This window comes from Carcharodon carcharias, chromosome 2, assembly GCF_017639515.1.
Source record: "Carcharodon carcharias isolate sCarCar2 chromosome 2, sCarCar2.pri, whole genome shotgun sequence".
Taxonomy (NCBI): domain Eukaryota; kingdom Metazoa; phylum Chordata; class Chondrichthyes; order Lamniformes; family Lamnidae; genus Carcharodon; species Carcharodon carcharias.
Genome location: NC_054468.1, coordinates 42,917,025 through 42,931,456, shown reverse-complemented (window position 1 = coordinate 42,931,456; position 14,432 = coordinate 42,917,025). Strand labels below are relative to the sequence as shown.

Sequence of the window (14,432 nt, the reverse complement as noted above, 5' to 3'; positions counted from 1 at the left end):
CTGCCTTGAGGCACTCCTACAGTGAAGTCCTGACACTGAAATGATTGACCTCCAGCAACCATAAACATATTTAATAAAAGCAAAACACTGCAGGTGGTGGGGATCTGAAAGAAAAGCAAGATCTGACAGAATCTGTGGAGCGAGAAACAGAGTTAATGTTAACTCTGTTTCTCTCTCTACAGATGCTGCCAGTCTGGAGCTTTTCCAGCACTTTGTTTTTATTTCATGAACATATTTAGTTGTGCCAGGTATGACTCTAGCCACTGGAGAGTCACCCCTCTTGATTTCCATTGACTTTAGTTTTACCTTCAGAATGCTGACAGTGGGGGCTTCACTGATGGTAATGCTGTTGAACGTCATGGGGAGATGGGTTAAATTCTCTCTTATTGCAGATGGTCATTGCCTGGCAGTTGTGTGGTGTGAATGTTACTTGCTACTTTGTAGCCCAAGCCTGAATATTGTCCAGGTACTACTGCATGCAAAAACGACTTTTTTCACATCTGAGTCGCAAATAGAGCTGAACACTCTGCATTCATCAGCAAACATCCCCACTTCTGACCTTATAATGTTGGAAGGTCATTGGTAAAGCAGCTGAAGATGGTTAGGTCTAGGATACTACCCAGAGTGATGCCCTGGGGCAGAAATGATTGGCCTCCAACAATCATCCTTTGTGCCAGGTATGACTTGAACCATCAGAGTTTGGCCCCTGAATCCCATTGACTTCAGTTTTGCTAGGGTTTCTTGATGCCACACTTGGTCATATGCTGCCTTAACGTTAAGGACAGTCACCTCTGGAATTCAGCTGAGTAAAAGCAGCTTGCCTGCCAGAAGTTGGTAAGAATAGTTGAACCTATCCACGTGGAAGCTCCCTGGCCTTGTCAATGACTTTCTAATACTGTGCTATGATTTTCTATTGTAAGTTGTTTATAATGGGACAAATTAGGCAACGCTATTCCCATTTCCTCCCTCCCTCACACAATTCCTTGTTTATTTTGAGAACAAATTGAAGTCTTTATAACTCGAGGTGCCAAATTTGAATGTTGAGCCATTCTAAACAACTCCAAATTTTTGAATTGTCAAAATTGAGCACTGTGATGGCAAACAGGTTTAAAAATCCATACATATGTCACCCTGTTCTGAGAGGAAGGGTTGGTTCTCCTTTACTGACTTGTGTACGCACCTCCAGAACATTTAAGGCCATAAGGTTACAAATTGTGGTGGCATACAACTCAGCTGCTCCTCATGGGCCATATTACCTCAGAGGTACCCTGCTTTGAGGTTCTTATTTGTCCCTTAATCTACCCCTTTAATTATATCCATACATGAATCCCATTTTTTTTTCTAAATCACACCCTAGCTGAAATTGCAGAACTCCTATTTGATGGATCATCATATCTATCTACTGAATTTTAGCAACACTTAAATTAGTTCAAAATAATTGATTCTTGCTCCAACAATTGAAAAAATAATCTTAGGATGTGGGATTATTAATAAACTTTTGTTTTAGACTTATAAAACTTTGCATTTCTAACATAAGGTGGTTGTGTTTTAAACTACCTTCTTTAATTCATGTTAAAATGGAGTATTGGGGACAGGCATGCGAACTCCTACTATTTCCGCCTGGTGATTGGCCCATGTGACCTAGTTGCCATGGGGACAAGGGGCCCAGATCAGGATAAAAAAAAATGTGCTAATTTTTAAACACCTGGAGACAAAGCAAAAGGCCTTCGTGCTGCCAGGCATACTGACTCAGAGACCCTGGACAGCAAGAGCAAGAGCATGACCAAGAAGGCTGTTTTCTGTTAGCCACCAGGCAGCATGCTGGAGGTGGCTCATTCTCTAGTTGAGGTGACAGGATCAATGGAGGTTTAAGGGCACTGAAAGATTCACCCTGGTATGGCAGGGAGGAGGAGTCACCTTGCTGCTGCAAGTAGTTTGGGGGGCTTCTCAAAAGACTGAAGGAAACAACTTTTGACAAACAGTGGATGTTACGAATCAACAAAACGGGCAGAAATGAGCCTACTGGAAACGGGTTAACTTTGAACTGGTTCCTGTAAAGACCACAATTCTGTTGAGGGTGCAGCTTTTGCTCGTGTTAGGAGGTTAAGGGGGGTATCATTTCTGTAGTTTAGTTGCCCGAATAATTAGTCTATTTAATTTTATTTTGTTATAGTAAAAGTATTAAAATATGCACTTCCGTCATGACCCTTTGAGTCAGTTAGTCATTGGGAATTCAAATCTCTTTTTAGAAGTTATCGGTTTCCATGGGAATCGCAATATTTAACATTGATTCTTGCCTGCATGAGTTTGCTGTGGACAGACAGTTGACAGCTCACTGTCAATTTTAACTTCTAAAGACAAGAATATAACATTGTACTGAGAAACTGAGGCTGTATTTGTAAACCAATGTTCAACAAAGATACTGAGAAAACAAGATTCTACGAGAAGAATGCACAATCCGTGGCTAACTAAAGAAGTCAAGGAAGGTATCAAATTGAAAGAAAAGACATACAAAACAAACTGATGGCCTGCATCCTAGGGTCTAAAAAGAAGTGGCTGCTGAGAAAGTGGATGTATTGGCTGTAATCTTCCAAAATTCTCTATGATTCTGGAAAGGTCCTAGTGTATTGGAAAACCGCAAACATAATTCCCCTGTTCAAGAAAGGGCGGGGGGCGGGCGCAGGAGGAGAACAGAAAACAGGAGACAGAAAGCAGGAAATATAGGCCAGTTAGGCCAACGTCTGTCATTTGGGAACTTGCTGGAATACATGGTTAAGGATGTAAGAGCAGGGCATTTAGAAAAGCAAAATACTGTCAGGGAGGGTCAACGTGGTTTTGTGAAGGGGAAATTATATTGCAAGATTTATTAAAGATCTCTGAAATGTAATATTTCATAACAGCAGGGTGGATAAAGGGGTACAAGTAGATGTAGTGCATTTGGATTTCCAAAAGGCATTCAATAGGGTGTCACATAAAAGGTTATGACACAAGGTAAGAGCTCATGGCATTGGGAATGATATATTAGCATGGATAGAAGATTGGCTAACTAACAGGAAACAGTGAACCAGGATAAATGGGTCATTTCGAGGTTGCCAAACTCTAGTGGAGTACCAAAAGGGTCAGTGCTCAGGCCTCAACTATTTATGATCTATATAATGGCTTGGATGAAGGGACTGACAGTATTGTAGGCAAATTTGATGATGATACAAAGATTGGTAGGAATGCAAGTTGTGAGGAGGATACAAAAAGCTTGCGAAGCGATATAAGCAGGCTAAGTGAATGGCCAAAAATTAGCAAATGGAGTATAATGTGGGAAAATATGAGATCGTCCATTTTGTTGGGAAAAACAGAATATTATTTAATTTAAGAGAGGCTGCAGAATGCTGCCATACCAAGGAATGTGGGTGCTTTTGTATATGAATCACAAAAAGTTAGCATGCGGGTTCAGCTAGTAATTAAGGTGGCAAACGGAATGTGAGCCTTTATTGCAAGGTGGATAGGAAAATTTTAGATGAAGCAATAAAAGCAGGGAAGTCTTGCTACAACTGTACAGGGCATTGGTAAGACTGCACCTAGAGTACTGTGTATAGTTTTGGTCTCAGAATCACAAAATTGTTACAGTGCAGGAGGAGGCCATTTAGTCCAGTGTGTCTGCGCCAGCTCTCCAAATGAGCAACTCACCTAGTACCATTTGCCCCGTCTTCTCCCCATAACGCTTCATATTCTTCCTTTTCAGATAACCTTTTAAATGCTTCAATTGAACCTGCTTCCATCACACACTCAGGCAGTGAATTCCAGACCTTAACCACTTGCTGCGTAAAAAGGTTTCTCCTCACACCACTTATGCTTCCTTTACTAATTACTTTTAAGTCTGTGCCCTCTCATTCTCAATCCTTCACAAGTGGGAACAGTTTCTCCCTATCTACTCTGTCCAGATTGCTCATAATTTTGAGTACCTCTATCAAATCTCCTCTCAACCTTCTTTACTTGAGGGGTATACCTGCATTGAAAGCAGTTCAGAGAACGTTCACTAGACTCATTCCTGGGATGAAGTGGTTGACTTAAGAGAGAAGATTGAGCAATACTGACTGGATTTTAGAACAATGAGAGATGATCTTATTGAAACATAAGATACTAAGGGAAGTTGACAGGGTAGATGCTGAGAGGGGGATATCCCTCATATGAGAACCTGGATCTAGGGCACATTGTTTCAAAATAAAGGGTCTCGCATTTAAGATGGAGGTGAGGAGGAATTTCTTCTCTGAAAGGAACTTTTGGACTTTGTTCTTTGGAATTCTCTTCCACAGAGATAAGTAAAGGTGGAGTTAGACAGGTTTTTGATCTACAAGGGAGTCAAGGATTACAGTGGGGGCACAGGCTAGTGTGTGGAGTTGAGGCCACAATCAGATCGGCCATGACATTATTGAATGGTAGAGCAGGCTCAATGGGCCAAATGGCCTACCCCTCCTCCTACTTATGACCAAGACTTAGCAACAGATGAAACTCCAGTAAAAAAATGGATATAGACACTCGTGCGGACAAGGGTTCTGATGTACAGCTTGGATTCAAATAGGACACCGAGGTTGCAAACAATGTGATTCAACCTGATGCAATGACCAGTGAGAGGGACAGTGGTAAGTTGCTGGAGTTTCTGGGAGGAGTTTCTTGGTCTTCCCAACGTTCAACTAAAGCAAATTGCAGTTCATCCAAAAGTGGGTGCCGGACTAACAACACAGAGGTAGCAGAGTGGTCAGAGACAATGGGCTGGATTTTGTGATGCCCCACCAAAAAGGCCAGGGAGGGGGTGTAGGGTGTAAAATCTAGCATGTGGCCTTCCTGCTGTCTACCCACCTGCCCCCAACCTGTATGAAATTTTACAGGCGGGGTGCAGTGGAAGGTTCAAGTGGCCCATCCACCTGTGGGTCTATTGAGGTCCTTAAGGGCCAATTAATGGCCACTTAGGGACCCCACCGCTATTTTACCCATGGCAGGAGAGAGGCCCACACTAAGTAGGTAGCCTGGCAGCTTTAGCTGCTGTTGGGAATTTGGGAGGGGCAAAACATTCTTAGGGGGTTCACTGGGCCTTGGGACACCTCTCACCCCCTCCAAGTTCACACTTCCCCGTTTACTCTCATCTCTCACCCACCCTGCCAAGTCCATCAGGCTGACCCCAACCAAATTCCTTCCTCCTCACAATCCCTCCCCCCACCCCCACACTTACCTTGGTGCCTGGCACCAGCAAGAACCTCCACTGAGGACTGCATGTAGTTCCAGGAATGGCCACTGTCTCCAGCTAGTGCTTCTGGGACCACAGAGCTGCCAGCCATCTGGTCAACTGGTAGCTCTCAGAGACAGGATTTCCTGTCCCTAAGGGATGGAAATACCACCTCCAGCCTACTGAATGACAGCAGGGCAAGCATTCTTCCCGTTGGCAGGCTCCCTACTGACTTTTTAGTTGAGGGCGGGGGAAAACCACCACCCCCATAAAGTCCAGCCCAATGGAGGATAGAATGGAGTGCAGTGTCAGTGCCTATGTGTAAGCTGCCCTTGCGTTGGGATGATTTTGGTTAAGGACAGCATCTACGTGAGGAAAAGGAGATGGCCAAGGACAAATCCTTTGGTATTCCAAAGACAACAGTGCAGAAAAAGAGATATCAGTGGTAGACATGTTGAAGTTGTAAACAGGTAGGGCAAGCATAAAACAAAGTGAGGGCAATCCCGCTAAAAACTTGATAATAGAAATTGGGCTTTGGAGAAGGATGATGGGAACAACCACTACAAAGGTTGCAAAGTCAAGATAATGCACTATTGACATAAATGGTGTCATTTGTAATAACTGCTAAGCCTGCTTCAGTGCTGTGGCAGGTAGAGGAATCCAATTGAAGAGATTCAATAAGGAGTTACAACAAAGATAGCCACAGATTTGGGAAGTGACAACATAGTCAAAGACTTCAAAAATAGAAGATTGGAAATGGTGAAGTCAAGGGCAGTTTTATTGACATGGGGTGGTAATAATGGATTTACCATGTCAGCTAGCACAGGGACATGAAGGAAAGATAGATGGTGGACAGCTGTGCATAAATTAAGTCAAGGGGGGAGATGGGTCTCAAATAAGATGAACTCAGAGGATAAGGAGAGTTGAACAAGAAATTAGAGAAAGCTCTGGGTCCAAGGGTAGGAGGGAGCCTAGAGAATTTAACTTTTTCGGGCAAGGGGAAGGAAGGGAACAGCAGAAGCAGCTGAATAAATGGTCACAAACTTGGTGATATAGAAGTCCCTGAACTTCTTGCACATGTTGTTTGAGGTATAGACGGAGCAAGCAGGGCAAAACAGTCTAAGAAGATTGATTGCGGTTAAAAAGCTGGAAATTATCTTTCCGCTCCAGAATGAGTATGGTGCAGTTTTGGCAAGGAGATCAGGTTGCAATTGTGCTCAATTTCATCCAGTAAACCTGATGCTGGATGTCTAAACCAGTTGTACTTCAGATACATTCACCACCTGCACTCAAGTAGTGAAGATAGAGGCTATACCAGGGATTTAAAGATTTTGTTGGGGGCAAAAAGTGGTCTGGAAATGTAGCAATTAATCCCGCAAGTGGAAATACAACTGTCAATATGCAAGGCAAAAATGGTGAACATCTGGCAGGTCTAAATTGATCAAATAGCAATCGACTGCAGAGAACTATGCAATTCCATTACAGATATCCGGTGACTACAGCCAGCACTATAAAGATGTAAAACTACTTTCAGATGTTCAGAACTCTTTTCCAAACTATTAAATGTTCAGATAACTTACTTAAATTTCCATCTGATTCTGCCAAGAAGCTATAAAGTTAAGTTCAGAACTGAACAAAGCCATTATAATGCTGCATCTACTGATTTAGTTAACAACGCAATATGAAGACTCTATTAAATTGCTGAAAAGCGAGTCGGCTTCCAATGTAGCTCACTTATGCTTACTAGAAGCTACATATATTTATATGCAGGGACTTGTCCACTGTGAGCAGAAAGAGCATGTCCAGGCATTGCGTCCTTTTAATTAAACAAAAGCATGGGGAACAATAGCTTCTTGATACATTCTCCATGGCAACAGGGCCAACCAATCAGCGCCCTTTTCTCATGTAGTATAAATTGTTGCTTCCTTTGAAATTGGTATTTTTTCGTTTGTCCTGATGAGTGCAAGATGAAAAACTTCAGCAGCATTTTTCAACAATACTCTCATTCTGTGCTACCAAGCAACTATTCTATTCAATATTCATTACCCCACATAAATCTTGATTATTTGAGAATAAGATTCAATGTTTAACAGTTATAAAAATAATAATCACTTGTGGGAGGGGATCAACCAAAATTTGTGAGGAATGAAGGCCTCTTAATTTTCAATATGTTTTTATTAAATACTTTTAGAAAACTATTTACACCACTGGAGATAAAATTATAAAAGCTGCTTTTTTTCTGCAAAACAGAACTGTTATTTGTCAAACTGTGCTCCAAAGTAATTGACCAAAGAAGCAAGGCACAATTGCAACTTCTCACAGTGTTGCTGATCTTGGGCATCCCATCCTATCACGGGAGGTCATGAACTTTTACTCAGCAGGAAGAAAAAATAGGTATGATCCTTTACATATCCCAGCAACCAAGTCAAGTTACACCAGCAAATAGGGGAAAGATGCACAGTAGGAAGAAAATATTGTTTTCATTTCTCCGTTAATGTCCATCAATGAGCCATTAATCGCTCAACAATAAATATCATCATGATATGCAATCTAATTTTTAAATCTGGAGCTTTGAAGCCACATAGTCCCACAATGATTGTGGTCTGAAGAACCAATAGCACTAAAAAGAGAAATACATTCCAAACTTACTAAACATAAAACATTCGAGATGAATTTCAAAAGTTATATTTTAGTGGTACTTCTCATACTTCAGTCAACCATAACATTATAGTACTGTAGTGCCCAGAGAAAATCCAAACTAATCCAATTTAAAAATAAAAACAGAATTTGCTGAAATTACTCAGCAGGTCAGATAGCATCTGCAGAGAAGGAACAGAAGTTAGCGCTTCAGATCGATGACCTTTCATCAGAACTCTAAACTCTGAATAAAAGAAAAATCATGCTCCATAAGAACAGGTGCAATAAGTTCCAGCTCTTTTTTCTCTATGATTTATGTAGGTGATATCAAATGTCTGAGAAAACAAGCAATCTTAAAAATAAGCTAAATATTTTTGATCTTCAGCCATGAGTAAAATATTAAAAGTCTAATAGTCTAAATATTAAAAGTCTAATTAAAAGTCCAAGTTTGACTATATCTGACATTTAATAGTAATTTTCAGCCAAATTCTGGAGTCACAGTTTAAACAAAATATTAATACCCTAGTTTGTTCCTGTGCTTCTAATTTTGATTTTAACAAATCTAACTAAGCTTGCAAGTTATAACAAATACCATTTCACCCTGCAAAACACCTTTAAGTATATTTGTTCAGGACAGTGAAAAAGCTTTTCACAAAAAAGTGTAACAAGTCAAATAGCTAATTGAAACATGTATTTTTCTTACAATTGTAGTGGCCTTTGAATAAATTTAATATTTGCATCTAGTTTTAACACCAAATTAGGATTCATATTATGTAACGCTTCCGACAGCTAGCATATCACAAACAGATACGCAATGTTTGAATTGCTCCAAAGGTTACTTAAATCAAATAATTTGGGCTTTTTTGCAAAAAAGTTAAACTTGGGAATTTCAGAGAAACAGACCAAGATTTTTTTTTGGTAAGAAAGCTTAGTATGTAAATGCACATATCTTCCAATCAAGTAACTGTGTCACAACTAGGTAATTAATAACATCTATTGCAATATAGTAAGATCACACCCATGATAATTTACAGGCATATTAGCACATGCAACAAAACAAAGAAATTGAGAGAATTGTAAGATTCATAAAAAATGTTTATGCAAGGATTTCAGTAAGTACTTTTCTTCAAAAACATCTGGAATTTATCACAGATTATGTGACAGTGCATCTTATAATGTACCCTGTCTCAAGACTTTAAGGTATTTATTTAAATGGAGCTCTGACAGATTTAGCAAAATGTTGTCATAATCCTTGGTTTATATTTTCCTTGCTACATTTTTGAGACCATCATAAAAAGGTGGAAACAACAACATTACAACTAGACAAAATGATTTCACTTCATTGTTAATGTGTGGTGTTCCGTGGGAAGAGCCTGAAATTCTGAATTTTCTTATTTCAGATCATTAGACATAAATAAAAGAACATCCAATGATACATTACAAAGAAGTGCCAGTGCAAAAACAAAACTACAAAGGCATTCCTTGATTTGTCTTCTCCAATTGAAAACTATTCCAAAAGTTTAAAAATGGAACAGATTATTGCCCACCATGACACAGAAAAATTTCCTCACGTTATTTGGTGCCTCTTCTTTTGGAGATAATGACATAGTCTTATTGCCTCAAGTAATTCATGGTCAGTAAGTAGCAACAGAGCATTTAGATAAAGTAACCAGTTTAAAAGATGCCTTAATTCTATTACCCTCGAACCACATAGTAATTTTCTCTGATGATGCTGGGTTAAGACAATTAGAAATGTATTACAACTAGCAATTAAACCTGAAATCTCAAAAAGTGACATTCTCCATAACTTGTTCAATGTAGTTGTTTGCAATTTAACAGGTCACACTCACTTGAAGATAAATAATTTTACACTCATTTCACTACCAAACAGGATATACTTTAGTTCTTCAGTCATAAAATATGTTAACTCAAACTGTCAAAATAAGGAATTTATCTTCTCCATTAGCTTTGAAAGTAATGCAGAACAGAAGTGATACTCCGTGGCTACTTCTTTTGCCCAATCATACTTCATTATAACCAGTGCCTGAGACAAAAAATATTTCCATATTCTTAACTTTTCTCCAATGCAACAAGCTGACAATTGCCAAAGCAGCCAGCATCCAACAAAACAAAATCTAGCAGGCGGACAGACCATTAAAAAGCAGCAATCTTTCATGGGGTTCAAATGACAACGAGCAATGTCATCTGAAATCTTTGATGACCTATTCCCCTGTAAAAAAAAACATTTCCAAACTGTTGTTTCAAATATGAAAACAGTCTAAGACTTAATTGCAGAGTTCTGGGTCAAGGGGTGCACACTCAATGGCTCAAAAATTAAGTGCCCTTTCGTCTCCAGGACCAGAGTGTAAATCCAACATAAACTGAGAACATTTACACTTTTTCAGCTCCTACTGCACTTAGCTTTGTATGTCAAACTGACCATCTTGTGATAAAGGATGACTGATGTCAGACATGCAACATGTATACTGCCACTAGGAGAATTGCAAGGTTTTTCAAAGGCTAGGGTTAAGGTACCTAAACAATGTACATCTGGGCTGCAGGAACCCAATGTCGACACTGATTGACAAAAGGTGGACCATCAACTGAGCAAGGCTGGCATTCAGAATCAGAAGATTACAGGCTCAAATTTCACTTCAGAAGTTGTATACAAAATATAGGCTAACAATTGTGTGTTATTATCAATGTTCTAGCCAATAATTATCCACACTGCCAAAAAAGATTCAGTGCTCATCCATCATGTTATTTTAATGAGATCTTGCTGTGCACATAATGCTTGCCAAATTGCCTACATAACTGCTGCTCACGTCAACAAGTTAAAATTAGTTTTCGGCAGCACATATACTAAATTGGAAGGATACAGAGAAGATTAGCATGGCCCCTGCACAAGGATGACATGCAAATTCGTGAAGCGTTCCATATCTTTATATGAATGAAAGAAAAATAGTTTAAGGGATATAGCAAGAGGATGGGTAGGTGTAATTAGACCATTTGCTTAAGGGTAAGAGGGGAAAACAATGACAGATTGGTTAAGCTGAATGCATGTTTACATATTGAAATAATAATTTATTTAATGCAAGCCTTTCTTTCTTCACTTTCATGAGGAGTCAGATTCGCTACTGTAAACTCCCATTGGTTCTTTTTATTTAAGTCAGAGTCAAGCATCATGTACACAGATGTGAAAAAGCAGGCAAAATGCATACCTGAACAGGGACATCACATGACAAATATGACCTTCATACTGAATATTAAGAGATTTCAAATTTTTCAGAGAATTAAATAAAGTTTTACATTCATTTAACATATATAAAACACTCTAATTTGTTTTAGATTGCAGTAAAACTCAAACAATATTACTCCCAAGGAAAATCTTAAATGGAATTTAATACGAATGCCAATGACACCAAAAGTACTGCTCAGAGCTTTCAAAACTTCAATCATTTTAATTTATAATTTCTACCACGTGCGGTTCCTCACGATTAATGTATTATAGACACGTGTACAGGCTGATACTCATCCCAGATTAGAGCTGTTTAGCATAAAAATTAAAATCAAGGATAAGGTTGGCAGCATGAGGTCAATCCCCCCTTTAAAAAGGCAGATGAATGGAACAAGTGGCATTTACTGTACACTACAAACACTTGGCCCAAACATGACCAAAAATGAGTGCTAACTTTTTTAAAAATTAGTTTACAATAAAAAAAATTGTTTACAATAAAAGTTTACAATAAAATATTAGGTTACAATATAAAAAGCAGATAATTGAAGCTAATAAATAAATGATAAGCAAGATGAAAATAAAGTCAAAATAAAGCATTCTTCCTCCATTCCAGCTGCATAAAAAGTATCTGAAAAGAGGGAGGTGAACGGGGGGGGGGGGGGGGGGGGGCAGCAGGAGAGTGGGTGGGAGGAGGGCAGCAGCAGAGTGGGTGGGTGGGAGGAGGGCAGGGGGTGAGTGAGTGGGTGGATGGGAGGAGGGGAGTGGGTGAGTGAGTGGGTGGATGGGAGGAGGGTAGTGGGTGAGTGGGTGGGAGGAGGGCTGTGGGTGGGAAGAGGGCAGTGGGTGAGTGGGAGGAGGGTAGTAGGTGTGGGTGGGTGGGAGGAAGGCTGTGGGTGGGAGGAGGGCAGTGGGTGAGTGGGTGGGTGGGAGGAGGGCAGTGGGTGAGTGGGTGGGTGGTAGGAGGGCAGTGGGTGAGTGGGTGGGTGGTAGGAGGGCAGTGGGTGAGTGAGTGGGTGGGTGGGTGGGGGGTGGCAGTGGGTGAGTGGTGGCAGTGGGTGAGTGGTGAGGGAGGGCAGCAGGAGAGTGGTTGGGGGGGTGAGCGGTTGGAGAGGGCAGCAGGAGAGTGGTTAGGGGGGGTGAGCAGTTAGAGAGGGCAGCAGGAGAGTGGTTAGGGGGGTTGAGCAGTTAGAGAGGGCAGCAGGAGAGTGGTTAGGGGGGTTGAGCAGTTAGAGAGGGCAGCAGGAGAGTGGTTAGGGGGGTTGAGCAGTTAGAGAGGGCAGCAGGAGAGTGGTTAGGGGGGTTGAGCAGTTAGAGAGGGCAGCAGGAGAGTGGTTAGGGGGGTTGAGCAGTTAGAGAGGGCAGCAGGAGAGTGGTTAGGGGGGTTGAGCAGTTAGAGAGGGCAGCAGGAGAGTGGTTAGGGGGGGGGGGGGGTGAGCGGTTAGAGAGGGCAAGAGGAAGGAGCAGTCAAGTGATTGGAAGCTCCAGCCCGCAGAGACCGGAGATCATTCCCGCGACAACGGCCTACCTGAAGCGCGGGGAGTCCTTCAAACACTCCTCAAAATCCACAGCCAACTTCATGGCGCCTCTCTCCCGGCTCTCCGCTGTTGCCCGTCCCTCAGTGACTGTCGTATGTTTAAGGTGCGGTTCCCTCGCGCTCTCTCGTCGCTCGGAGGCGCCGCCCGTGCCTCGCGCCTCCCTGCACCCTAACACAGCGCTGTGATTGACAAATGCCTAACCATTCAGCGCCGCTCCTCAAGCCATGGGGACCAATGGGCTGGAGGGAGGCGGGTCTCGTAACGATGTGAAGCTCGGTTGGCCAGGGCGGCCGGCCAGCTGGAGCCTGGGGTCTGGGTCCAGTTCGGGATTGAGCCCGGGGTCCAAGTCCCTGTCTAGTTCGGGATTGAGCCCGGGGTCCGAGTCCCTGTCTAGTTCGGGATTGAGCCCGGGGTCCGAGTCCCGGTCTAGTTCGGGATTGAGCCCGGGGTCCAAGTCCCGGTCTAGTTCGGGATTGAGCCCGGGGTTCAAGTCCCGGTCTAGTTCGGGATTGAGCCCGGGGTCCAAGTCCCGGTCTAGTTCGTGTCCAAGTCCCGGTCTAGTTCGGGATTGAGCCCGGGGTCCGAGTCCCGGTCTAGTTCGGGATTGAGCCCGGGGTCCAAGTCCCGGTCTAGTTCGGGATTGAGCCCGGGGTCCAAGTCCCGGTCTAGTTCGGGATTGAGCCCGGGGTCCAAGTCCTGGTCTAGTTCGGGATTGAGCCCGGGGTCCAAGTCCCGGTCTAGTTCGGGATTGAGCCCGGGGTCCAAGTCCCGGTCTAGTTCGGGATTGAGCCCGGGGTCCAAGTCCCGGTCTAGTTCGGGATTGAGCCCGGGGTCCAAGTCCGAATCCATTTTGGGTTTGAGCCCGGGGTCCTGGTCCAGTCCGAGATTGAGCCCGGGGCCCTTTTCCAGTTCGGAATTGAGCCCGGGTCCAGTTCGGGATTGAGCCCGGGGCCCGTTTCCAGTTCGGGTTTGAGCCCGGGTCCACTTCGGGATTGAGCCTCGGGTCCGGGTCCAATTAGTGATTCAGATCCCAATTCGGATTTGAGGCCGGGGTCCGAGTCCAGTTATTGATTCTGACCCCAATTCGGGATTGAGCCCAGGTCCAGGTCCGGGATTGAGCCCGGGGTCCGGGTCCAGTTCGGGATTGAGCCCCGGGGTCCGGGTCCAGTTCGGGATTGAGCCCCGGGGTCCGGGTCCAGTTCGGGATTGAGCCCCGGGGTCTTATTCTGAATTATTTTTATGAAGGACTAAAGTTTCAGATACAAACGACTTTGATTTATACGTCAAGAACCACCTCATCTCTTCTCAAAAACAGCGTAGCGAGAAGGGTAAAAGTAGCAAGATATTTACAGAAAAGTCAATGCAAGAATCATGACATCAGCAACATTATATAAAAGGCGATCAGGTTGCCATCTGCTGGAAGGTAGCTATTCCTGTAAGGACTCCATCCCATTCTCTCAGTTCCTTCGCCTCCGTCGCATCTGTTCCGATGATGCTACCTTCAAAAACAGTTCCTCTGACATGTCCTCCTTCTTCCTTAACCGAGGTTTTCCACCCACGGTCGTTGAAAGGGCCCTCAACCGTGTCCAGCCCATCTCCCGCGCATCCGCCCTCACGCCTTCTCCTCCCTCCCAGAAACATGATAGGGTCCCCCTTGTCCTCACTTATCACCCCACCAGCCTCCGCATTCAAAGGATCGTCCTCCGCCATTTCCGCCAACTCCAGCATGATGCCACCACCAAACACATCTTCCCTTCACCCCCCCTATCGGCATTCCGTAGGGATCACTCCCTCCGGGACACCCTGG

At 43.1% G+C, this 14,432-nt stretch overlaps 1 protein-coding gene and 1 pseudogene across 2 annotated transcripts in view; one reads left to right on the top strand and one right to left on the bottom strand.

The window, feature by feature from the left end:
• LOC121271722 (arf-GAP with coiled-coil, ANK repeat and PH domain-containing protein 2-like) overlaps nt 1-12,782 on the bottom strand; it is a 229,908-nt gene extending 217,126 nt beyond the window's left edge. For both annotated transcript variants that reach the window (XM_041177912.1, XM_041177922.1), the window contains exon 1: nt 12,616-12,782. In XM_041177912.1, coding sequence (XP_041033846.1) covers nt 12,616-12,668 — 53 coding nt within the window. In that variant the 5' untranslated portion in view covers nt 12,669-12,782. The remainder of the gene's footprint in view (nt 1-12,615) is intronic.
• Nucleotides 10,696-10,796, top strand: LOC121275517 (annotated as a pseudogene).
• Nucleotides 12,783-14,432: the final 1,650 nt, after the last annotated feature.